The following is a 27,163-nucleotide window of genomic DNA, read 5'->3' on the forward strand; positions in this document are numbered from 1 at the left end:
GCATTAAATTGATCAAAAGTCATAGTAAAGACATTTTCATTGTTACAAATTATTTCAATTTTAAATAAATACAGTTTTATTCAGCTGACTCTCAGCTGATCCACGTCTACCTATAGGAATACGACGCCTATCACTGTATACATATATAAGCTCCTTCAGTATTATCAGCAGCTATCGCGTTTCTCAGGAGTGAATTCCCTCCTCCATCCCCAGCTCCTCCTCTTGCCCAGTCAGGATTTGGCATTCTGATTCCCCCTTAATCAGACTAAAATTCTCTAATTATGTTGTACATTAAAATTAATTCATGATATCTGCAATACATTCATGTTGGTTCTGTTCTGTTTACCCCAAGGGGGGTTATTGCTGCTCTCCCTGCTCTTATCCATGCTAGGCTGCATGGATGCGCAGGGAGTTCTTGCCCAGAACAGAACCATACCGCCAATCCTGACTGTATGCTAACTGTCAATCGTATTTGACGATAGTGGTCCTGACAGAAATATTAAGCAGTACAACTGGTTTCAACATTGATAATAATACAATACATGTTTCTTGAGCAGCAAATCATCATATTAGAATGATTTCTAAAGGATCATGTGACACTATAATTTTAATATTTAAAGGACAAGTTCGGTATTTTACACTTAAAGCCCTGTTTACAGATCGTTTCTGATGAAATAGAACGGTTGAGATAAAAATGTGGACACATGCTGCTGTCCCGAGAATTTTAGGTTTATTTCGCTTCTCCCCCCCACCTACACAATGGCAGCCTATGGGCACTGGAACAATCCTTCCTAAAACGCATTAAACTTTCGATTACAAAGACGTGAAACTCACCGAGTGGTCAGGGGTGTTCACTGATATGCTCACACAAAAATCGCTGCAAAAGATGCTTTCCAACAGGTTTTATCGTAGTTTTTGTCCAACTCCATTGACTTGAATTGGATGGGCTGTGTGCGGTACGGTATTACTCCGCCGCTTCTTCTTCTGCTTCTTCTGTGTATTCAATTAAATGCCAGTGGTTTGCTTGTAATTGGCAAAGGTGCATTATCGCCACCAACTGGGCTGGAGTGTTTATTATTCAAGCTCTCAACGGAAGAATCTACGGGTGTGAGACGTTTGGAAAAATAGGTCCACAGTTTTACAACGAATGGTAAAACACCTGTTGGAAAGCATCTTTTGCAGCGATTTTTTTGTGAGCATATCATTGAACACCCCTGACCACTCGGTGAGTTTCACGTCTTTGTAAACGAAAGTTTAATGCGTTTTATGAAGGATTGTTCCAGTGCCCATAGGCTGCCATTGTGTAGGTGGGGGGGAAAGCGAAATAAACCTAAAATTCTCGGGACAGCAGCATGTGTCCACATTTTAATCTTAACCGTTCTATTTCATCAGAAACGATCTGTAAACAGGGCTTTAAGTGTAAAATACCGAACTTGTCCTTTAACAGTATTACTGTTTCTACTGTATTACTGATCAAATAAATGCAGCCTTGGTGAGCATAAGAAACATTTATAATAAAATCTTATCGACCTCACACTTCTGAAAGGTCCAAAGTGATTGTCGCTGGTACAGTAACTTGTTATATTAGGAATTTTTCCAACATTACTCCTCACGCAGTCACACGCTTTTCCTCATCTTTGTCCATGTGCTTGCTCTGCTTTTTCTTGTTGCTGGACCTCCCTGCGGCAGGTGTCTGTTTCTCTGGTTTACGTCTGCTGGGAGTCTGGCTGTCTTTCTGAGCGGGCACTTTGCTGTGATCTGCTCTGTCTTCATTAGGACTCAGTTTAGAAAGTCTGTCTCTCATCTCCTTCAGCCTCTGATCCACCGGACACTTCTGCAGCTCCAGCGTTATCTGTTGCTCCTGAAAGCATGGGGAGTGTGAGAGACAGACAGAAGTGAGAAATACATGTTACAATGTAAATGCATTTGGCACTCCCTCCCACGTTGTGGGGGTTATCAGGGTCTCCACTGGCTGTTACCTGTAGCGGTTTGTCAAACTTGGACTCTTTCCTCTCCGGTGGGCTATGTATGAGCATTGCCCTGTGGAGTTCAGAGGAGAGCTGCTGGTGAACTTCATTAAGTCTGTTTATTTCTCTCTCCACACACAGCACCTGAAGCACAGGGAGAGGAAAAAGGGACATTTCGATAGTTGTACACTCTTCAGAATAAATAAAACATAAGATGTAAAAGTGCATTCACTCACTGGGACTTGAGTCTTTAGGCCAGTTTGCCCTCGTCCTGCAACAATATACACAAAAAACCCAAAAATGTTAATATTTGCTAGGCTAAGAATGTTTTCAGTAGAGTTCTCATAAAACAAGTAATCCCTCACCATCTCCATGTCTGTCTTTCACAGTTGGTTTTAGTTCCTGCAGGAGCTGTTCCAGCTTGAAGTATTTATATACTTGAAGTCTAAAATCAATTGAGGAACCTTGATGTCCTTAACGTTCATGTTTTATTATGTTCTTGAAGTCAAATGCACCTTAGATTTGATACTAACCTCTCTGCCAGCAGGTGCTGTGAAAAATGGGTTTCAATAGGTATTTTTACACTGAAGAAGTTCTCTACTAATGTTCCAAAGGCCTCCGGTGTGTTTTCCTTGTCCATCTAACAAGTGAAAAAGTCTGTTATTGCTCTTCCTGGATTTCATATAAATATTCCAAACAGGTGCCTTACCTTTCCTTTCCTCTGGTCTTCAATGAAAGAGTGATGAAACAACTGCATGCTTAACGCCGATATGGCCAAGTGGAAGGCTTTTATGAAGTCGAGAGATTTTGAACCTGTAAAAATTTAAATGGAAAAAGATTTTAACCTTTTAATTTTGCCGCTCCTTAAGTTTGGAATACATTGCTGATGTCACTGAAATGTGATAACATCTCTCTACACTGTAAAAATTGATCAGTTGACTTAACTTAAAAAAGGCTAGGAAACCCATTGCCTTAAAATGATTAAGTAAATTAACTTATGTGTTCATATGTGAATTTATAATATATATGTGAATATTTAATTGTCTTATTTTGTGTCTTAGTATTTTTTTAAATAAATTTTCAGGTCAGTCATTTTTTTGGTTATACTTTATTTTTAAGGTGTCTGTGTTACAGTGTTATTATACATTTAAGTACTGAGTAAGAACAGTTAACTACATGTACTTACTATAGGGTTAGAGTTACGTTTGGGGTTTGGTTTAGGGCTAGTCGCATGTAATTATACATAATTTATAGTTATTACAACAGTAACTATATGTAATGTGTAGAACAAGAACACTGTAAAATAAAGTGTTACCTTTTTTTAAGAAACTAATACTTTTATTCACCAAGGATGCATTCAATTAAATACCTCACAATATTACTGTATTTTTGATCAAATAAAGCTTTTGAACAGTAGTGTCAGTCCAGTATGCTTTTGATTTCAGACTGTCTTCTTAAATAGTGACCTGTCTTGTTAAATACAGGTGAAAAAAAGCTTTAGAGATATTTGAGTAGTAGACAACTCTTTATGAATGGATAGGGCAATCTCTCTTACCTGAGGTTATGTAGGCCATAGAGTGCAAGATAATGGAGATGAACTGGCCAGCATTTTGAAGTTTCTTTTCCAGTATGTACAGAATTTGATTGGTTGTGTCATAATAGAAGTCTGTATGGCAGTAGGCCAGCAGGTTATCACAGTGTGAGACTGGCACCGTCCTGGCCAACAGCAGCATGACAGGGGGGAAGTCACAAGCTCTGCTCAACAGACGCGCAACATGGCAGCCAAACAGGAAGACTGCGAAATGCTGGGGGGAAAGGTTGTCAAGGGCAACAGGGATCAGATGCGATGGTTCACTCTCCGCTGGAGGGATAATTACTGAAGGAGAAGAAAGCAGATGTAGATCACTACAAAACTCTGAAACTATTAGGAGACCTTACAATACACACAAAACAGACATTTGTGAGGGGATACAATTTATTATATATATATATATATATATATATATATATATATATATATATATATATATATATAATTGTTTTATGTATATTTGTATAAAATAGAATGTGTTTTATGTTTTTATTTTTTGTTATATATCAGTATAATTAATTACTTTAGCTCATTGACATGAACAGCCTATTCAAAGTGCATTTCTATTTTAGCCCACTGAGCAGGATTAAATACTGAATCCACAAATGTGTACTGACCGTCCTCAGTCCTGGGCGTTTGGACAAGCGTCTGGAGAGATTCCTTTATCTCCTGCAGTGTTTTGGAGAGAGGCGTCAGAGACACAAACTTGGCCAGTTCCTCTTCACTCACACAGGGGATGGTGCTCTGCTGTTGACCTGACAGAGAGAGCATGTACTTTTAGCACAGCAGCAGTCCTGGGGTGAAAGGTTGCAAACTGGTTTTTAACAAGGTCAAACCTGGATCTGAGGAAGCTGCCTCTGTATCAGCACCCACTTTAAACTCAGGCATGTCTGAAGGGGAAAACTGTAAAATGATATTGAAACACTTATTGGGATAGTTCACCCACAAATGAACATTCTGTCACTATTTACTTATTCTTGTGTCGTTCCAAACCTGACTTTCTTTCCTCTGTGGAACACAAAAGCTGTAAGCCATTTCGTGTATCATTTGTGAATCATTCAAACTGGTTATGTAAACTGAATGAACTGATGTTTTTTTTTAAAAGACAACCCAAAAGCAATGTTATTTCATTATTATTTATATAGTATTGTAGTATTTATAACGGTTTTCCATCTGATATTTATAATTTATTGCAGCTTTATTTCAATTAACTAAAACAACACTGCCTGAAAGAAAGATTTGTTCACAAATCAAAAATAGCGCCAAATGGACCACTTTTATGATACAACATAAAATGATATAATATTTGTGAGCATAATTTTTGAAGAATGATATTTGTCTCAATGATAATTACAGAATTTTCATTTTTGGGGCATCCATCCCTTTAATATCACTAAAATCATTTTTTTGTGTGTTTTTTTTTTACGTTCATACATTTTTACATTCATAGCTTATAAATTGGCTCTGTGTTGTTTTAATTGGTTTAAATGATTAACCTGAATGTATCTGGTGGGAAGTTCACTCTCTCGGATGTCTCTGTGGCTATTTATAGCTGTGCTGTCCTGTTGCTGCCAGACCTCCCCATTCATCCTGCACAGCACTCCCTCCAAAGATCTCAGCATGGCCTCCATCAGCCCCATCCACGGCTCTGGTGCAAACACAAATACTTTCACTGACCTGTGACTGTTAAGAATGCAGAAACACATATAAGGCGTTCAAGTTCAAGCAAACTGCTGTCTCACCATGAGCAGTTTCTCTTTTCATCAGAGCTTCACTGTCTAGTATTTTTTTCAACTGGTTCAGTTTTGAGGGTTCCATATTTTCTAGTGTGTCCTAATTTCAAGATGCAGAAGCTGATTAGTTATAGAGACTGCTTGTGTTATTTTTTTTTTATTTCGATTTTAATGGATTTCTTATCTTCAATCGACTTTTTGTTTTCTGTCTTACCCTCAAAGCATCAATTTGCTGGCACATGTTCCTGTAAAACTCCTGTGTGTCTTTGCGATGCTTTGCCAGCTGGGATGCCAGATGTAAGTTCTGATCCTCTAACTTGTCATACAGCGTTTTCACATTGAACTCCTCCAGCTCCATTAGTGAAGTTCTGAAACCTTCACACGTTGGATCAATACAGTATGTGATTTGACAGAATTCACCAGAAGAGTGTTTGTATATTTGTCAGCTTTCAGACATTTCAGATGATTTTCTGTTACCTCCTTTGCAGAGAGCAAGTTCCTCTGATTCTGCTCCCTCTCCCACCCCTCTCAGACCTAGAGGCTCAGAGCCGTCCAAACTACAACACAGCACAGCACACTCAAAATTGCACCACGTGCTCAGTATGGTATTGATAGTTTTAAATGCTGCATGTGAATTTAGGCATCACATACATATAATTTGCATTATGAAAAATGGATATTAATTTTGAGATCTGCTAATGTATCACAGATATAAGACATTTAGCAGTTTTCAACATTGGTAATACTAAAAAAAAAGTTTCTTGAGCAGCAAATCAATATTTTACAATGATTTCAGGAGGATCATGTGACACTGAAGACTGGAGTAATGATGCTGAAAATTCTGCTTTACAATCACAGGAATAAATAAATACATAATAAAATATATTAAAATATAATAATACATTTTTTAATAATATACTGGTTTTACTCTATTTTTTATAAAATAGAGACAAGAGACTTTTGAAAATTAAAATTACTGGCCCTAAACAGCAGTGTATATTGGTCAATATTTTATATTTAGTCAAAGTTAATTTCTTACATTTTTACATTACATTTGCCATTATTTAACGCTCACTTAAAGGGGCTATACTATGTACAATTCAGAAACCAGTTATTAGCATTAAGTGAACTGCAACCAGCAACTTATTGCTCGTGCCCGCACTCGTGTACTTGACCGTGATTCAATGCCCCGAAATACTCATGGTGAAGCTCTTTTTCATTCTTTGCTTAGGAGTAAAAAGAAGTTGGAAACCTTTGCAGTGATATACTGTTAACGAACATCCAGACGCTGTCCACGCTGCTGAGAGCAATGTTTAGATGAATATGTAAATATGTGCTGCATGCTTTCCTCTCAATAACAAAATAAACTGCAAAAATGACAGTGGTGAGAAAGTAGCAGTTAAGAAAGCATCTGTTTATTGTGGATATGTTTGGACCATCTCTGTAATTCACTGGCATCATGTCGACAGATGAGGTAGGTAAAATTTAACTGTTATGATAGTTTGATTATAAAGTATATTTGAGACCAGGCATAGACTATATAGATCTGGCTATATGAGACTATAGTTTTCAATTAATTCCTTTTCTTTGCTTGACACATTGACATTACCATACATGACAGGGGCTTTCGCACCGGAGGAACCTTTTCATAGTTCCTAGAACTATTGGCGGAAGTACCCGGATGTCGGCGCATTCGCACAGCAGGAACTAGGAATGATTTTAGTTCTAGGAACTCTTTTGGAGGAACTAATTTAGCTCCTCCTTCAGAGTAGGGTCTAAACCAGCACTATAGGAACTATCAGTGACGTTAGTGTACGCGGATTGGCCGAACGCACGCGAAAGACCAGCACCCGACATTTTTAAAAAACAGTGATAGATGGGCCCCTTCACCTTTACGCAGAGGAGAAAATCCAACGCAACTTTAAGGGGACCAAGCTAAACATGATCATGTATTTCTGCTCAGCTAGCAACACTAGACATCAACTGCACGACATGCACTAAGATCGTTTCATAAACTGCCTACTTTCTATGTATAACAGTTCTACCTAATATCGTATTAGACAGGACTGTTAGACAGATTGTAAACTAATGAACAGAATATGCAGTCACTTCTAAGTTCCTACTGGCTGTACGAATGCAACAGGAAAACGTTCCTTGGGGAACCACCCTGGTGGCTAGTTTCTAGAACTATCCGGTGCGAAAGCCCCTTATAGCTCTTTCGGCATAACCCTGAACATTGTATAAGCATAGAATGGAAGAGAGGCTCTCGGGAGTGCACGTAAACGTCACATCCTTTTGATTTTCCAGGCAAAAACGTCTTGAGTCCTTCACATAAAAATCAGTCTACATGCTTTCATAGACAACCTAGGAAGTAGGGGTTGTCAATAAAAAAGTGATTAATATATGAAAATTCTTACATATAGCCCGTTTAATGTTGATCTTTAATAATAATTTGATAAGAATGTTAATTGTAATCTATTGCAAATCTCAAAATTAATATATATTTTCATAATGTAAATTAACATGTAGCGTTTCAAACAACTGATTTTAGCGTTATCAGAATTGAAATATTGGTGCATCCCTAGTATTCTTGCACGTTCTAGTGAACATGCTTGTAACAAACATCAAGAAACCTGAGGAATTAGCAGTTGACTTACCCGTCTGTATTAAAAACATATTCAATAGGAACACTGGGTTCACCCAAGCTGCGCCATTTGGGCTTTGGCCTCCCTCGAGCGATGAGGTTGGACCGATTAGGCCTCAAGACAAGAGCAGAGGCTGTCAACACTATTATCAGCAACACCAGCAGAAACAAGATCCCTATGGAGAAATACCAAGCACAGTATGTTAAACATTCCTGTTGGCAAGAAAAATGCAACTTTCTATTTTAAATGCATCATAAGCTCCTCTTGGTTCACCTGTGATGAGCCCCCAGTCTGGAAGCAGGTTTAAGCTGTGTTGTTTGACAATCCCATGTCGCACTAGCTGTGCGGGGGTCGTGGGTTGGAACGAGGCTGTGGTGGGGTTACACTCAGAGCCCTGCTCACTCACGACTACTATCAGACTCCAGTCCGGCACTGCGTTATCCAGGAACACATACTTTCCCGGCTCCATGAACACATGTGCAAATCTATTAAGACAAATCACATGAAGATCAGATGCAGATGGGAGATGGGGGGGGGGGGGGGGCTTTTATAATTCTCAGGGGGGCTTGAGGTTGAAATCGTGTTCTGGGGGGTGGGGGTTGTGTCCCCTCGGTTGAAATCACATTCGGATTAGATCGATTTGCGGTTTAAATTGCATTCCAGGTGTGGGTTGGAGGGGTTCAGATCATCATAGGAAGGTTAAGTCCCCCCAAGCCTCCGCATGAAGCCAGGCCTGAAGCTAAATGTGATATTTCTATCTATTTTTACCTGCTGGAATTTAGCTGTGTGTGTATGACGAGATGCTGCAGACGTCTGAAGGACCCAAAATCCCAGCCAGGGTTACTGCTGAACAGGTGGTCCTTCTGGTATACTGGGAAGTGACTGTGGTGGCGGTCTAAATTGACAGGATGACATGAAACATGCATACATGTACACTGAAAAAAAATTGCAACTTGAAATGAACATCTAAATTAAAGGTTTTACTGTACTAAAGCATAAAATACCATAAATATGTTTGTACAGATAAGTTCAAATACTTGTTTCTCTGAAAAACAATGCAACAGCCATTTATTCTATTTTGAAATGTGCGTTCCTTGTGGAAATGTCTGTTTTTGTTTAGGTCCGTGTGATCCCGCCCCCTGCAATTTACCCAATAGTATTTCGACACCCCGGGTTGCCAGTTGGCGGAAAACACAGCGATGGAAGCCAGCAAACAAACTGGGACAGAGATCGCAAATTCTACCCGACCTAAAAAGCCTCGGCAATAAAAACATTGCAAACATTGCACATTTTTATTCTGTGTCCTCAATCTGGCAACCCATGTGAGTGTTGAGTCTGAGGAGAAGGGGAAAGAAATAACCCTCCAATATTTTGAATTTGGACTGCAGTTCCCAGTTCAACCGCTAGCTGTCAATATTACATAGTGCACCTTTAACTGATTTAGTTGAAGTCAAAAACATGATTTAATATTGCTGAATCAACTTAAATTCATAATTTTTTGTTTTTACGGGTTAAATCAGGTAGAAATAGCTCCTTAAGGTAAAAATGACAGGTTACCACTTTTTAACAAAGCCATACCAATGTGGTTGATCGTGAGCTGAAAGATGAGCATGTCGTTTGGGGACAGACATGCTATGGGATTTGGAATCCGTGGAAGAGGCGCTGAAACCTCATTCTGATCAGCATGTCTTCTCCTCCTGTAATCTCTCTCCAGAATTTCAACTGGTTCTGAAAGGAAATACCACAACAAGCATTAAAGTTTTATGATCTGGACAATCTTGATGAAAGACATACAAGCTTATCATTAAGTGTGGGTTTGGACCTGTACTTAAAGATGCTTGGGCAAAATGTTTGAGTCTGTAGGTTAGATCAACACAGTGGTGAGCAAAAGCACTGTCAGCTTACCTGACATTAAAGAGTCAATGAGCACAGGGTCTTTTAAAATCCAACCAAACACTCCCTCGGGAGCAAACTGGACAAAGTGGATCCTTCCAATGTTCTTGACGTGAACATCAGGTCCTAGTACATCTATCATATTCTGAGTGAGGAATGAAACAAAGTTACACTGAGGATGAGTTGACATCACTAAGCACAAGCTTTTCTATCACTATAACAACTGATACATATTAATAATGAATCCTCTTTCTAAAACAAACAGCTGATAAAGTCCAGAATTCACCCTGCTCCAGGTTTTGCTTTCATCTGTGGCTTTGATTCTCAACAGCAGCTGTCCCTCTGTATCCAGCCTGGCAGAGAGCACCGGTAGTGTGGACATGCATGAAGAGTTACACAGCTCCTCCACTGACACGTACCTCTCACAGTGACAACTGAAGAAAAACATCACATAAACTTCTCATGATAAAGTTTTAATGAGGGTCAGCTCATTATGTAAGGGATAATGTGCAGTTAGATGGTCATTATCACAAAATAAACCCAGACAGGGTGGTCTTGTATTGTCACGAAGGGATTTATTTTGCGTTTATGTTCCTGTAAATGATTCTTCTAATTTAAATGAAATAAATAAACATGAAATATTGATCTAAAAATGATTTTATTATTTATGCAACTAGCACAGCATATAATATTGGTTATCAGTGACAATCGTCAAATATGAACGTATCAATCAGAATCAAGTATTACAGAGAGCCGTCTAGTAATAACTTATAAATTACACACTTATAATAAAGTTCAGTTCATTCAAATTAGTTAATGCATTAGGTATTAACTTAGGTATTATTGCATTAGGTTATTATAAACTAATAACAACTTTTTACAGAATTTAAAAATGAATGCAAAATAATTTAGCAAATATACTATTGGCCATTTTTTTTTTTTTATCATAATACTGTACATTGTTAATTTATACAACTGTTAAAAGTATTAATGTACAATACCTTTCAAAAGTTTGGGGTCAGTAAGATTTTTATTACGCTCAGCAAGGCAGCATTTATTTGATCAGAAATACAGTAAAAATAAATATTATTACAAATTAAAACACCTATTTTCTTTTTAATATATTCTAAAATCTATGTAAAATGTATTCCTGTAGTGGCAAAGCTGAATTGTGATACATTTTTTTTGATAAATAGAAAGAACTGAAATAGAAATCTTTTGTAACAATCTAAAGGTCTTTACCATCATTTCAGATTACTTTAATGCATCCTTGCTGAATAAAAGTATTACTTTTATAAAAAATAAAAAAATGTTTTACTGACCTCAAACTTTTGAATGGTAGTGTATGCAGTATTTAGCATACACATTAAAATGATTGTCAAATCAAAGTGTTAACATAATAATACACAGAAGACCTCATTGGAGCAGTATGTGTAGCACTGTATGTGAACTTACATGCCCATCCCTACATCCAAAGTCCCTCCCTGAGGTCCACACGTAACATTACAGGAGTAGGTGGATGGGACGACACATTCCAGCGTAGAGGCCAGCCTCACTTGACCTGCCCAACAGCGCTTCTTTACCTTCACAGAATGAAGAGCTCCTTACTGTCTTATCACACAGTTATATGAAAGAGACATAGAGCTAAAGTACACATTTTACCTCAGGCTGACAGTCCAGTTCACTATCTGCAGTGAAGCTTTTTAAGTCCAATTGATTGTAGAAGACAAAACCGGTCTTACACAAGCATGACCCATCCGAGTGCTGAAACGCACGGTTTTTGCCAATGCAGGTACAAGAGGACGCCCCTATGAAAAGAATCAAAATAAATATATTCCATGGACTCTGATTGTTTTTTAAGAGTATAAAGGGCCATTCACCCAGAACATGTTCTTGCTTTCTACTGTGCTACTTTTTCATTGTTTTTTTATGTAAACATGTGCTGATGTAAAAGAAGTTAAACTTTTTAAAAACACATCTCTCGATATTGTTTTTAGCTACAGCAGGTAAGCATGTCTGCTTGGGCTGGTTTGACAATATTGATTTCTCGTTTTTAATCGATATTCATTTAGTTTATGCTGTTTTCAGTTAATTCAGTTAATTCATTTCTAATTAAATTAGGTAGCTAGAACTCTCGAGAGAAGCATTTTTCTAAATAGATGCACTGTATTACATATTCATTATATTTTACTTAACCTGTTGTCTTCATTATTTAATGTATTTTTGAATAAATCTGTCACCAAAACAAGCTTTTATTACAAACACCATTTAAATGTTTCTTTCTCAACAATTAACTGAATTAGAAACATAATTATATCATTAAAATGTTTATTTAAAAACTGCCTTATGTGCAATTTAAATGTTTACATACAACTCAGTTTTAATTATTAAATTAACTTCATTTTTCAGTTTTGGTTTTTGGCTAAATTAAAACTTTAATTTCGATTTCAGTACAAAATGTATTTTGATGCATTAGTATTTATTTTTTTATTCCACTAACCTGCATCTTGTGTTTTTGAGGCAAAAACATGTTCAGTGTGAATGTCCCCTAAGGCTTGACAAAATATCCTTTAGTTTTCTACAACACATTCTGACCTGCATCTGAAGTGGAAGAACTCCCACAGGGGAAACAGGCTCTCTGGGCGTGCAAGTGATTGAAGGTGCCTGGTGGGCATTTGTGACATTCCTCAAGTGATTCTGCACTAGTGCGGTTTCCATATGATCCAGGCGGGCAGGGAACAGGCTCAGAGCTGCCTTGTGGACAAAAGTACCCCACTGGACAGGATTGATCACTATAATAGTGTGAGCCTAGTAAACAGATCATTAAATTAGTTAACATAATCAATCAGTGCTGCTTTTGTTAGTCTATTTGATTGTAATTTGGGAGTTCTTCAGTGCTGACCCGGAGGGCAGTGATGTCCTGGAGGGCAGAGGAGGCACTGGAGGTGAGGGGACCAACGAGGCCGATAGGTGCCGGCCCCACACATCACACAGCTGCTCTCCTGAGACTTCCTCAGTCCACTGGTGTTCAGCGGCATCCAGCCGTCCGGACAGGACAGCATAGCAGAGCTGTGGGCTGGACAGTAATGTGGAAAAGTGCATCTGCAAAAGGAGATCATTTTGTTTTAATCATGTTTACATTTAATTACTAGTGTTTTTAAAGATGAACTTTAAATGAAGGCAAACATAAAAATGTAAAAAATAGAGGAAAGGAGCATCACAATTACATATCCAATTTCAAAAATGTCTAATATCGCCCATAACCGATATGGTCCCGATATATCGTACATTCCTAATTGGTTGGTGCTTACACTTGCTTCGGTGAGCTGTAGGTGTGAGATCCTTCAGGACAGTAGTATCCTGCAGGACACGGTCTGGGCTCTCCTGTCTGGGGTCTACAGTATGAACCAGCTCTGCAAGGGATCTCTGTCACTGAGCCTGTATGATGGATCACTTTACTATACTTTACAGTTATATATATGAACTTTTTAGTACACTTGTAAATATGAATGATGCACCTACCTGCAGGACATTCATAAGAAGCTCGGCATGGGATGCCTGCTGTATTAGGCTGGCCTGTGGTGCGAGGGTCTGGGCAGTAGGTTCCAGGAGGGCAAAGCTCACACTGGCTGACAGCAGCTGCCCCGGCCTGTGCCCTCATAGTGCCTGCAGGGCAGGACACTGGGAAACCTGTCCCACTGCACCAATGACCCGGTGGGCAAAGGAAGCTTGAGAAATCAGTGAGCCCTGAAAACAGTTAATATAGTTTACTGATGAAAGGAACAAAAAGATAATCTAGAGACAATCATTTTGAACATGAAATGAAGTGGTTATACAAGGATATATGATTAGATATGGTATATTATATACATTTTGGGATCATACGTTTCTTATGCTCACCAAGGCTAAATTTATTTGATAAAAATACAGTAAAAGTGTAATATTTTGAAATATATTACAATTTAAAAGTAACTGTTTTCAATTTTAATAGATTTTAAAAGTTTTTTTTATTTATTTTTTTTCTGTGATGGCAGACCTGAATTCAGCAGCAATTTCTCCAGTCTTCTGTGCCACATGATCCTTCAGAAATCATTCTAATATGCTTATTTGGTGCTCAAAATTTTTTTTTTTTATCATTATGTTGAAAACAGTTGTGCTTCGTAATTTTTTTGTGGAAAAAAATTCAGATTCCTTAATGAGTAGAAAGTTCAAAACAACAGCTTTTATTTGAAATTGAAATCTATAATGTAACTGTAAATGTAATTATAAATCTCTTTACTGTCACTTTTAATCAATTTAATGTGTTCTTGCTGAATAAAATTATTAATGTATTTAAAAAATAAAATTACTGAACCCAAACTTTTGAAAGGTAGTGTACATAAATATAGTATGTTATATATGGTATGTCAGACCTGAGGAGTTACAAAAAGTGCCAGGTGGGCAGGTGAGACAGTCTCCCTTGCTCCCTGCCCCAGATGTGGGCCTGTATGTGAATGAGGGACATTGTCTGGGCCCGGGCCGCCCCTCAGACTCATAATCAGCTATGCCATCACAGTAATAGCCTGGTGGACACAAGCGTGGGATGGGATCACCTATAAGAGGGCAGAAAGCAAAAGGATACTTATTTTTTCATTCCAATGGATGTAGCAAGACATGTTAAACTACTTTATATAAGTATATACTAAGTATACACTACATGGACATCTGTCAGGTAATCAAACACACAGTAGTTACACATAGCATTTAGCATCTGACATACCCTCTAAGCACCATTGTCTTGGAGGACAAAGCAAACAGTTATCTACAGCACTTGCTCCAGGGGTTTCTCTTATAGTGTTGGCAGGACAAGATAAAGGTTCCTCAGTACCTTCAGGGCAATAAAAGCCTGTCCAAAATAAACAACACCAGGAGTAAACACACTCTGAACACCTACAGATTAAATATCTCAGATGTATAATCAAATAAGATTCTTAATCCCTTTATTCATGTATTAAGACTCTTCATCGGATTCATGGAAGGGTTTAGAGGAACCTGAATAACGTACCAGCGGGACATGGTCCAGCACACTGCTCTCCCCACTCACACTGGTCCCTGTTGAGAAGAAAAGCCGCCTGAGGGGTGAACTCTGAACTGCCAGAGATGCACACAAATCCAGCAGCACACAGACCTTTGACCTGTCCAGCCCTGAGGAGTAATCAGACACAAAAATTTCATCAAATTTTCATTACATTCAGAAAAAATGGGATGTGTGTCCACAAATTACACAGTCGTTCAAAAGTTTTGGGGTCAGTAAGGGGAAAATAATCCTTTTATTCAGCAAGGATGCATTAAATTGATCACAAGTGATCATAGATGTATAATGTTACAAAATATTTATATTATATATAAATTATGTTCTTTTGAACTCTCTATTCATCAAAGAATCCTGAAAAAATTGTATCATGGTTTCCACAAACATATTAAGCAGTCTGTTTTCAAAATGTTTCTTGAGCTCCAAATCTGTATATTAGAATGAATTCTGAAGGTTCATGTGACACTGAAGACTGTAATGTAATGGCTGCTGAAAATTCAGCTTTGCCATCACAGGAATAAATTTAAATCATTTTTCAAATATATTAGTGGCAAACAGGGTGGGGCAGAGAGCCGTGAGAATGGAGCGATGCCGGTGACTCGAGTGTTAATGTGCCCCCATGGCGACAGACTCTGCTCAGCCCATACACAATGGCATTGTCAGCTGCGAGGGCTCTTTGACAGTGCATTCCTCATTCTTCCCGCGATTCAACACCACTATAACAATGTTTAAGTTCAGCGAAGGAGACGTGAACCGGCAAATTATCAACGTATCTTTAATTCACAAAATAAACAAACAATAAAACCAAAGTAAAGTGGCAGCCCCTCACAGACATCTGCCGCATAAACTAAAACCATGGTTTCCTACACATTTTCAATTTCAAAATTTTCCAGATTCAAGTTTCCAAACCTCTCAGTAGATTTTTCACATTGTATTTAACATTAATGTTTCATACAGCATTATATTTATGCATATAGTACAATAATCTGTAAATATTTTAATACTGTAATTGTGATCTGATGTTGCATGATCACCAAAGAGCAAAGAACAGTCTAAATTAAATGACTGATTGAGTTGCACACACACATTCGTTTAGTGAAATTCAAAAGAGACTCGCTTACGGTAAAGGCAAATGTGTAATGAAAATGTGCGCCCTGAATTCATTCAGTCATGTTCGAAAATTTGCCATAAAACCACTCTGCTTGTATGATAAATATGTTTTTAGAAATTCGTAATTTTATATTTTAGAAAACCTAATAGGGGCTATAGTCTGAAAACACAGAGATTCCACACTTGGAAATTACTCAAATCAAATTCCATACTTTTCCAAACTGTGTAGGAACCCTGTAAAACAAAACAAGAGCATAAAGTCCAGGCCTGGTCCTCTCTCATCTTCCACTGTCGTCACTTCGGGAGCTCCTCCGTGGAACTCGAGACCGGTGTAGCGTGCAGGTGACGCTCATAAACACTCGTGCCATAGGCCTCATTCTAACGACTCTCTGACCCATCCTGCTTGCCACAATTTTAAAATAGAAAACAGTTGTCGGCGCCAATAGCCTTGTGGGCAGCGTGCCGGCATATAGCGCCAGTGCGCTTCGGGCGACCAGAGTTCGAGTCCCGGCTTGCGGACCTTTCCCGATCCCGTCCCCCTCTCTCTCCCACCTCGCTTCCTGTCCACTCTCTAGTCTATACTATCATAATAAAGGCAAAAAAAATTGACCTTAAATAAAAAAATTTTTTTTTTTTTTTAAACTGTTATTTTCAAGTGTAACAATATTTCACAATATTACTGTTTTTACTGTATTTTTGAATTAATAAATGCTTTTTGTTGAGCATAAGATACTTTTTTCCAAAAGCATTCTATAAAATCTTACCGATCTCAAATTGTTGGTGGATAAAATAAACTAGTGAGAGATTGGAAAGTGTCCTTTAAGTTTAATTTCTAATAGTTGAAGAAACACCCTTATATATGATCTGTAGACGTACTTGCAGAACTTTCCTGGTGGACACGGCAAACACTCTCTCTCCTCCTGCAGACCCCTGACCTCAGGTGGGGTGTATGTGCCATTTGGACAAGGCTGAGGAACCATTGTGGCTGCAATTAAAAGCACAATCGGATAATGTAAATGTACCAATGACACCACAGAGAGTTACAGCAGCATGGGGTTACTGGTTACCCGCAGGGCAGTAGGAATGTGGCGGGCATGGCCGGGGGTCTCCAATAATTGCCTCCTCACAGTAATAGCCTGGACGGCAGGGGATGCAGTTATCCGAGCCTGGATTCGGTTGGTACTGTCCCGTGGGGCATGGCAAGGCCAGGGGTGAACCCAAGGGACAATAATGACCCTGAGAAAGCAAAACCTGTCAGTCAGGCTGCTAGGCTCAGATTGAAAATAGATAGAAGGTGTGAAGGAGGCCGAACTGACCTTAGGGCATAGGAAGGCGTGTGGGGTGGTGGAGGAGAAGTCAGTGGGGCAGTAAAAGCCAGCAGCACAGGGCCCAGTTGGAGCATTCAGGCCCTCGCTGGCACAATAATGCCCTGCTGGGCAAGGAAGACAGCTTTCTATGGAGTAACCCCCTGTGGGCAGGTCAATAAATAGTTATATTATAAACACAAGTCACTGTATGATATTGGAAGGGCAACATTTAGATGGATGTGAATAATTTGAAAAGTATATTGCTAGAGTGCATTTATAAGATTGCTTTTAAGATTGTTGCTTTAAGCTACACAGCCTATTGTTTTTGCTAGCTCATTTATTTTGATGCTCTGTTGCACTCACCCTGTTAAATTATTCATTTGCATCTAAATGCTGCTCCAGAAAAAAGTGGTTTTTCTATGCGTATAATAACTGCCCTTTGAACTGCTTTAACATGAGGCTCTAGATGTTTTATAGATTATATTCAAATAAATGTGTCGGTTTGTACACACCGGTGAGGTTACGAATGCTGCCTGCTGGGCAGGGCAGAGGCATTAGGGTCCCAGAAGGGCAAAAGTGACCACGTGGGCAGGGACCATTCCGGAGGTAGCCAGTCGTATTCAGAGGTGCAGGATTTGGAGACCCTCCTTGGCAGAAATAACCTTGCTGGCACTGGCCTACAAACAAAACAACAATTAGTACATATGATACAGTCACTGACCAAAACCAAAGTGTGGGATGATATCCGACCCTGTGGTTGTGATGTTCCAGGTGAACTGCAGTAGAGGCCAGTAGGGCAGGGCACACAGGCAGCCTCTGACTGAGCCCTTGTAACCTGTCCCAGTGTGCCCACAGGGCAGGGTACAGCTGCAGCAGTGCCAACAGGGCAAAAATGACCTGATGCAACACAGAAAAGACAGCAGACTGTGAGCAAACATAATAGCATATACTGTACACTACTGTTCAAAAGTTTCTTCTTTTTTTTAAAGAAATTAATACTTTTATTCAGTAAGGATGTATGAAATTGATCAAAAATAACATAAATAATGTTACGAAAAAATTCTATTTCAGGTAAATGCTAAAAACCTTTTATTCAATAAAGAATTTTGGGAGGGAATAATAATGTAATAAGGTTTCCACAAAAAATATTATACAAAATCAGCATATTAGATTGATTTCTGAGGGATCATGTGATACTGAAGACTGGAGTAATGATGCTGAAAATGTAGCTTTGCCATCACAGGAATAAATTACATTTTAAAATATATTAAAATACAAAAATATTATGTATACATAAATTGTAAGAATATTTCACAATATTACAGGTTTTACTGTATTTTTGTTCAAATAAATGCAGCCCTGGTCAACATAATTGACATTTAAAAATCTTACTGACCACAAACCTTTGAACAGCCGTGTCTTATTTTAATTTGTAGCAGAATGGAAAGACAGAATTAATTACTCATTATCCATCATAATCTCAGCACTGGGCTGGACTCACCCATGGGACATGGAGAAGGCTCCTGTGTGCCAGGGGAAGGACACATAGTGCCAGCTGGGCATGAGAGACAGTGGGCGGCGCCAGGAGCACTGCTATATGTGCCAGGCTTACATGGCACTTCCAATGGAGCTCCGATGGGGCAACTGTGTCCGCTTGGACAAACATAACCCTGTAGTCCATCTACTGGTCGAGCACTACGACTGCCGTTCATACAAACATACCTGTGAGGGGACAAATAAGGCTGTCACAAACTATATTCCAAAAGAAAATCATTATTTTATAATTATATGCCAGATTTTGGATGCCAAATGTTTGTAGAATCCTCCTCCACTGATAGAAATGAGCCAATCGCAAAGGCACTTCACTGCCACTCCACTGTATCTGTTTTCATTACTGACCACAACTGGATAGAAACTGGATCCACATAGTCATTTTAATAAGTTTTCTTTTCAAAGCCATTTTCTGAGTCATTTGCACTTTACGTCACATTTGCGTAATAGAAAGTATCAATTATAGTTACAGTGCATTTCAGTAATGGACAATAGATCTTTAACATCTGAAATCATGCCACTAAGATCCATTAGCAATGCATGAGTGTACCCGGTTGGCTCAGCTCAAGTGGGTGTGGGTGTACAGTTGTCAGATGACTGTGTTTAGCTCCTGAAAAGCATAGATATAAATAATTACCCAGCATCACAGAGAGTTGCTTCTGATGGATGGATCATAGCAGTCTGCTCACAGAAGTACCCAGGAGGACACGGCTGGCACTGCTCTGCCCCACTCAACCCTGGGGAGCTGGAGAATGTTCCGGCGGGGCAGGGGAGAGGAGAGCCGATACCAGCCGGGCAATAATGGCCAGGCGGGCACATGTTGCTGCCTGTAGATTCCATCTGCAAATCACACATTTTAAATTAATTTAACCCTTTGTAAACACAGTGTCTCTATTAAGAGACAGAACTGATGATATATACCATGTTTCCAGTGCCATCGGGGCTTGTGGCACCCGAAGGGCAGTGATATCCATCCTGGCAGTGCCCTGTAGGCTCTGAAAGGCCATGACGAGCACAAAACATGCCTAGATAGACAGATTACATGGATTAGATCCTTTTCCCACACATATTGTACACTACTGTTCAAAAGACTGAGGACAAGATTTTGAAAGTCTCTTATGCTAACCAAGGCTGTATTTATTTGAGCAAATATACAGTCAAACATATATATATATATATATATATATATATATATATATATATATATATATATATATATATATATATATAATAAAATATTTAAAATTACAATTACATTTCAAAACAAATGTTTTCTATGTTAATATATTTGTTTAATGTAATTTATTCCTGTGATGTCAAAGCCACAACCCCAGTCTTCAGAGTAACATGATCCTTCAGAAATCATTCTAATATGCTGATATGGTGCTCAAGAAACATTTCTAATTATCAATGTTACAGTTGTGCTGCTTAATATGGGAAAACTGAATTATTTATTTACAAAAAAACAACATTTTATAACACTATAATTGTATTTACTGTTACTTTTGATCTATGTAATGCATCCTTGCTGAATAAAAGTATAATTTCTTTCCCCCAGACTTTTGAATTTTCATTATTATTTTCATGTATTTTCAGTCTGACCTGCAGGACACGGTAAACAATCCTCCATACTGGCTGTCCCAGACTGTGGCTGCACTGTTCCTGGAGGGCAGGGGAACTGAGTGCCCTGTGATGTGCCCGTAGGGCAGAAATGTCCCAGTGGACATGGAAGAGGCTCTGATACTGCTTCCCCTGCATTGTAATGCAATATGATCTATTGTAATTGATTTATAAAAAAGCACAGAGATGGTTTTAAACGAATTTTCTTGTAGATGGAAATAACAACGCACCCGGACAGTAGTAGCCTAATGGACACGGATCACAGTTTTCTCTGTGGCTGTTGCCCATGACGAAGCTGAAAGTGCCTGCAGTGCAGGCCTGGGGCTTGTGTGTGCCTGCGGGGCAATAGAAACCGGCAGGACAGAGACTCTGCTCAGGACTGCTGGAGCCCCAGTCACAGAAGTAGCCTGCAGAACATTCACCTACACGGTACAACAGAATTAGACAATAATAACATATGACTCATGGTTGCATCATTCAACTCCAAATTCTGCCATAATATCAGTGCTTTAACTGTATTTTTATGGTTTTAAATCAGGGTTTTGTGAAACTATACCCTATTCCACAAAGGATAAATAAAGCAAATAATTTGATTTAAAAATGTTTGAAAGAAATAATAGAATCACTGCTCTCGACCAGATCATGGTGCAAAGAAAAAGACAAAAAAATATTTACACCCTTTATGTGTGTGAAAATTTAAATGATGATTAAAAAAATGAGGAAAAAGGGGCATGTAGATTTTTCCTTTGAGACCAGGTATATTACCATGATAATTTAATGAACCAATGATCTGATTATATAATGTAATAAAATTAATGTTTTTTAATGAAAGTTATTATAAAGTGTTAGCAAGAAAGCTCCATGGGTTGGCTGACAGTCTTTTTAGGGGACTCCGGGTTTGTAAAGATTGAAAAACCCTTAGTAAAAGAGCTAAACAGCTCATACACATCAATGTTGTTATTGTGCCAATAACTTCCACTACACTGTGGATCCAGTTTCTATCCAGTTGTGGTCGGCAATGAAAACAGATACATAGTCGTTTTAATAAGTTATCTTTTCAAAGCCATTTTCTGACTCACTTTACTTTACGTAACATATGAGTAATAGAAAATATAAATTATCGTTACAGTGCATCTCAGAGATGGACAATAAATCTTTGACATCATGCCACTAAGATCCATTAGCAATGCACAAGTGCACCCAGGTTTTTTACTAAAACTGTTAAAATTAGTTTTTGTTTATTTAAATACAGCTAAAATATTAAAACAAAAGATAAACATTACATTAAAAACTTGAAAAATGAAATGTTGCTTTGGGAACTAACTGAAATAAAATATACTAAAATGACTAAAACTGAAATAAATATATAGTAAAGTTAAACAGAAATATTAAGAAACAACAAATCTTTTAATAAAATGACAAAAACTCATAACAAAATTACAAAATTAAAAGCTTTTTATATAAAGGGCACCTATTATGCAAAATTCACCTTTACATGGCGTTTGAACATAAATGTGTGTTGGCACTGCAGTGTGTGTGCACAACCACCCTATAATGATAAAAATCCACCGATGTCTTAGAACAAGCCGTTGATTCGGGGCAATGTGACGTACTTTTGCACAAGCCCCTCCCACGACTGTTGACTGACACTGGCATATTGGGATAGACCCGCCCTGAGTGAGGTAAATTGGCAGTAATGCAACTTTTTGGATGCCAACTGCCTTAAAACACCAAGGAAGAAGAAGAAGAGTGAGCTAAACACAGTCTGCCATTCTTTTAACGCCGGAGCACCTGTAGACAAGAATGTCTCCAAAGCGATTGAAATGTTTTTGTTGTTGGATGTGAGAAGGAACATAGCAGTCTTCATTTACTCTCATTGTCTGAGAGCTTACGGTCTCCGGAACGATAGGCCTAATGTTAACGTTACTGATAGTCCGCTACAGTCCGCTACAGCAGGCTTGTACTAATAGTGAATAAAAGCAAGATGAAAAATAAGTTATAACCGTAATTAAAATAGACTATACCCGTTCTATTTCCATACAGCATATATTCTGTGACTCTGAAGGCATTATTGTCCAACTCCGGGTCGAAATGAACACTGCTACTGAGAGTTTCTGTTTTGATATTATCATTCCTTGAGATGAAATCGTCCTGCCACTGTGCCGGCAGGAGCTGCTCATTTGCATTTAAAGGGATACATACTAAAACTATGCGTTTTTCTGAGCCCCAAAATGTGACAATTTAAACATGCTGTAAAAAAAAAATTATTAATTTTTTATTTATTTTTTTTAGCTAAAACTTCACATACACACTCTGGGGACATCAGATACCTATTTTACAACATGTGAAAAGCGGCATTAATAGGTGCCCTTTAAAATATTGATAAAAACCTGCTCTTATTCCAAGAAGGCAGTATGCCCCAGGTGGACACATAGTGCCAGTGCTGTTGTCAGTGGGGTTGGGAACTGTTGCTTGCACAAAACAGAGGAATCCAGGGGCACAGGGCCCAGAGGGCTCGGAGAGACCATCTGAACCGCAGAAATATCCCATAGGGCACACCAGGCACTGCTCTGCAATTATAGAAAAAATGTATAAAATAAGCATGATAGAAACGGGACAATGCATTTAATAATGTTCCTCACTTATTGCAGTACAATAGAGAATACATCACCTGCTGAAATGAGGCCTAGAGAATCACTGTATGTGCCTTTGGGACATGGAACTGGGTTTCCAGGCTGAGTCTCATTGGGGCAGTAAAAGCCTTCAGGACAGACCAAAGGAGTGCTGACCCCCGTAGAGCCGCTTGTGAGGTTGATGCAGTGGAAACCAGGAGGACAAGGTTTACACTCGCTCTGCCCCCTCTGATCCTGAAACTGACCTGCGATATAAAAAGACCAATGACAACAATCACGTTTGTAATTCACCTCTTCTAAAAAGGGTAGTAACTACACTGAAATGGAGCCCTACAAAGTCAATGGAGCATTACCTTGAGGTCACAGAGCAGACAGTATATCTCCAAAATAGAGTATTACAGTACCTCCAGGGCAAGCCATGCAATCATCTGTGCCCTTTCCCCCACTATCAGAGCGCTGGCTGCCCACTGGACAGGGAGTTGGCACAGCGCTACCAATCTCACAATAGTGACCGGGAGGACAGATATCGCCATAAACGGCAGACAGAGGAGCTGGAGTCGGAGATCCCTCACTGCAGTAAAACCCTGTGAGAATACAACATGTCATATTAATAAGAATCTACAGGAAGTCCTGTGAAGGCTTAAAAACTGTCTGCCGTAGATTTGTATTCAAACCTGATAAGCAGGGTCCACTGACTGAGGTCAGGCTTGGTTCTGAGCAATAAAACCCGGGTGTGCAGTTTTGGCACTGACTTATGTTGGATAGTTGATGCAGATTGCTGTAAAACAATTTATTTTATTTAATAAAATGAGATTTTATAACGTAAAATGTTCTCATTTTTTCATTTGTTTTGAAAAAATTACTTATGTGACATTACTTATGTGTCACACTGGTACCTAAATGTGCCCTTGGGACAAGGTATTGCAGCAAAACTTCCGGCTGGACAATATGATCCAGGTGGACATGGTATTCCAGTCTCATTATCATTTGGGGATGGAGTGACGGCTCCTCCAAAACACAAGAATCCAGCACTGCAAGGGCCAGTTGGTGACACATTCCCTGGACAAACAAACAAATATCAGCTCCACATATAAGACAGAGCAGGATTAGCATGTTCTCTGGGGAAAATAATCATTGTTCATGCGTCATACCTGACCCTATACAATAGGTCCCAGGGTCACATTGAGAGCATTCAGAAGACTCGGCCAATCCAGACCGGTTGCCATAACTCCCTGGAGGACATGGATGTTGACTGGATGCTCCGAATGAACAATAAAATCCTGGCTGACATGGGAATGGGTGTGTCATACCTAGTACAAGAAACACATCATTAAGCAGAGGCATATATTTCATCTGTTCATTTGTTGAAATTTTATTTGTACCGTTCTCAGGGCAGAAAAATCTGGCAGGGCACAGTTCACATCTATGCTGGCCGAGACTGGGCTGAAAGCTACCTGGGAAACATGGCCTCTCCATGATGCTGCCCTGTTAGAGCGGGAACAACATGAGTATGTTTTGTAAAAGTCATACTGCCATTTTCAGATATTTAAATTAATTAAAAAAATGAGGATTTAAATTAACAAGTCATTTTAGTAAATTCAAGCCATTTCAATTTTGTTAAAATACACTTTTACAGAGTTTGGGTCACTCAAAATGTAACATTTGAGTCATGAAAAAGACCTCAGATACTACAGAAACCCCATATAAAAGACATAATTATCTAACCTAACATTTCATTAAATAATGAAATAATGAGAATATTTTATGTTATATTTAAAAAAAAAGTTACATATAAATTTGAATTTGTACACCATATCTAGTATAACTTCTAAAAAGCAAAACAATATATTTGAATCATATGTGTCCCTGTATTTTGTATAAACAAATAAATAAATAAATTCTGTTGTGCATATGGTTTTTTACTTACCCTTTCACAGAAGTGGCCTGCACCACACACATACTCTGGTGGTCTGGATGTGTTCTGTCCTCCGGGGCAGTAATAGCCCTCAGAGCACAGATCAGAGGGCTCAGTTAGGCCTCTTCGCTCACAGAAATATCCCGGTGGACATTCAAGGCAATCTTCTGCACCGGATGCACCAGCAGATCCTGGTGAGTATTAAACAATAAAACCATAAAGCTTCAAAGAGTTCAAACCAGAAAAGTGACTTGTCCTATCAGAAAATAGCTAAAAAAGCTTTTTAATTGGTTAATGGCAGGTCAAATGTTAATAGGCAGTAAAGACGGGATGTCAAACAACATCTACGCATTCTTCTTAAATAAACTGCATTATGGGTATACAGAAAGATTTGTAGACTGTAACTATGAAGAAATGCTGGTAAATACTGAAGCTAAATTGAGGATGCATCTTGCAAAATAATGAAAATGTTCATTGATCCTTCTAGCTCTAGCTTCTAGCTTCACTTACTACACATTGTGCTTTGTGGACAGGGCAGGGGTAGTGGTGTGCCTCGGGGACAGTAGTGTCCAGGAGGACAAAGCACAGCACTAGGATTTGAGGATCCTGTGGGGCAGAAGAATCCAGCCAAACAGAGGCCTACAGGAGTGTGCAGGCCAGTCTGATTACAGTAAGAGCCTGAATCACAGGGCTGGGGAAGAGACGAACCCACTGGGCAATAAGACCCTGTAGAAATGATTCATTGAGCTTTAGCCATCAGAACATAATCATCATGATCTTATACAGATAGAGATGGCCGATATCCATTAAAGAGACAGTTCACCATAAAAAAAAGAAAATTCGGTCTTGATATACTTTGAAATAGTGATGTCTGATTTGTGAACAAATTGTCCTTTTGAGTCAGAACTTTTCAGTGAATGGGTTCACAACTGGTCTGAATGATTTGTTAATAAATCAAACAACATTCCTCTGTCATAAACTTTCAAGCTGGATGTGAAGTTTTTTAGTGAATAATGGCAAACTTTTTGGTCTGTTGCTCACCCAGAAGAATAACATGACATCAGAAGATTTGGAATATTGTGCACAAGTCATATAAACTACATTTATGATGAATTTCTGGTGCAGTTGCATCCTTTTTAAAGCTTGACAACTCGAGTTCTAGTTCATTGTAACTGCATCGAAAAGACTGACCAGCAAATTCTTTGAAATACTTCCTTTTGTGTTCAGAAAAAAGTTTGCAATGCCAATGACGTTAGTCAAAAAGTCAGTAAATTATGATTTTTTTTTATTTTTGGGTGAACAATCCTTTTAATGCAATGTTAAAGAAGCCTTTTATTAACAAATATATCAGTGTGCATTGCGTACCTGTGGGACACAGGTCCCCTTTGAAACCAGTACATGATTCTGTGATTTGTAGACGTAATTCTGAATAACCCTCAGACTCTGATAAATCGAATAGAGGTCTGGGATCCAGGTCATCCCAGACTCCGGCACCATCTCCTTGAAAAAGTGTCAGTCAGTTTTAACAGCCTCATCCGTTACCATATAAATGATTTAGTACCATACCTAGAATCCTACCTGGAATGTGAATTGAACAGGTTATATTGTGCTTCAGAAGGCAAAGATCATACTTTTGGAGGTGGGATAAAGATATGAGGTCACAAAAACAGGTCCTCTGAGAGAATGTGGCCTGAGGTACGGCAGTATCTGCACCTCCAACGCAATAATGACCTGGAGCGCAAAACCCTGCAGAAGGGCAAAAATAACATATGCATCACTTCTCATCATCATTCATTTGAATTATTTTGTGGTTTACGGTGTAATATTTATTATCTGCCTACCTGAGGGCTGAGAGGAGCCTGGTGCAATGCAATATCTGCTTGGAGGGCAAGGGGAGCAGTCATTAGAGGAGGTGGCCCCTTTGTCCTGGAGAATAAAACCAACAGGACAGGGTAACGGAGCACTGCTCTGCTCAGGGCAGTAATATCCTGCCGGACATATATCTCCATACATCTGAGAGACTGGGGCAGGCTCTGTGGCCCCAGATGAGCAGAAATGACCTTTTATGGAGGGAGAACCAGATGTAAAATTAAGATATACACCACCAGAACAGATTCTAATGGGAAT

At 38.9% G+C, this 27,163-nt stretch overlaps 1 protein-coding gene across 1 annotated transcript; it reads right to left on the reverse strand.

The window, feature by feature from the left end:
• Positions 1 to 1,496: 1,496 nt before the first annotated feature.
• LOC307167816 (uncharacterized protein) lies at positions 1,497 to 26,940 on the reverse strand (the record flags this gene model as incomplete). The annotated part of the gene is made up of 50 exons (XM_079887121.1): positions 1,497 to 1,861; positions 1,980 to 2,111; positions 2,204 to 2,238; positions 2,333 to 2,412; positions 2,501 to 2,607; positions 2,677 to 2,780; positions 3,523 to 3,843; positions 4,176 to 4,313; positions 4,395 to 4,461; positions 5,055 to 5,206; positions 5,301 to 5,391; positions 5,506 to 5,666; positions 5,769 to 5,848; positions 7,949 to 8,111; positions 8,210 to 8,421; positions 8,705 to 8,831; positions 9,515 to 9,664; positions 9,842 to 9,974; positions 10,116 to 10,263; positions 11,285 to 11,412; positions 11,492 to 11,637; positions 12,425 to 12,637; positions 12,732 to 12,931; positions 13,141 to 13,267; positions 13,352 to 13,576; positions 14,242 to 14,421; positions 14,589 to 14,714; positions 14,874 to 15,013; positions 16,887 to 16,995; positions 17,078 to 17,246; positions 17,327 to 17,478; positions 17,830 to 17,994; positions 18,068 to 18,214; positions 18,819 to 19,039; positions 19,566 to 19,708; positions 19,790 to 19,893; positions 20,471 to 20,620; positions 20,719 to 20,910; positions 22,879 to 23,058; positions 23,160 to 23,366; positions 23,526 to 23,705; positions 23,796 to 23,899; positions 24,018 to 24,180; positions 24,273 to 24,431; positions 24,504 to 24,606; positions 25,049 to 25,227; positions 25,547 to 25,762; positions 26,402 to 26,536; positions 26,668 to 26,782; positions 26,878 to 26,940. 50 exons carry the CDS (start codon positions 26,938 to 26,940, stop codon positions 1,610 to 1,612), a joined length of 7,494 nt encoding a protein of 2,497 aa, XP_079743247.1. The 3' UTR covers positions 1,497 to 1,609.
• Positions 26,941 to 27,163: the final 223 nt, after the last annotated feature.

Source organism: Squalius cephalus, assembly GCF_949319135.1.
Source record: "Squalius cephalus genome assembly, chromosome: 11".
In the NCBI taxonomy this organism is placed as follows: Eukaryota; Metazoa; Chordata; class Actinopteri; order Cypriniformes; family Leuciscidae; genus Squalius; species Squalius cephalus.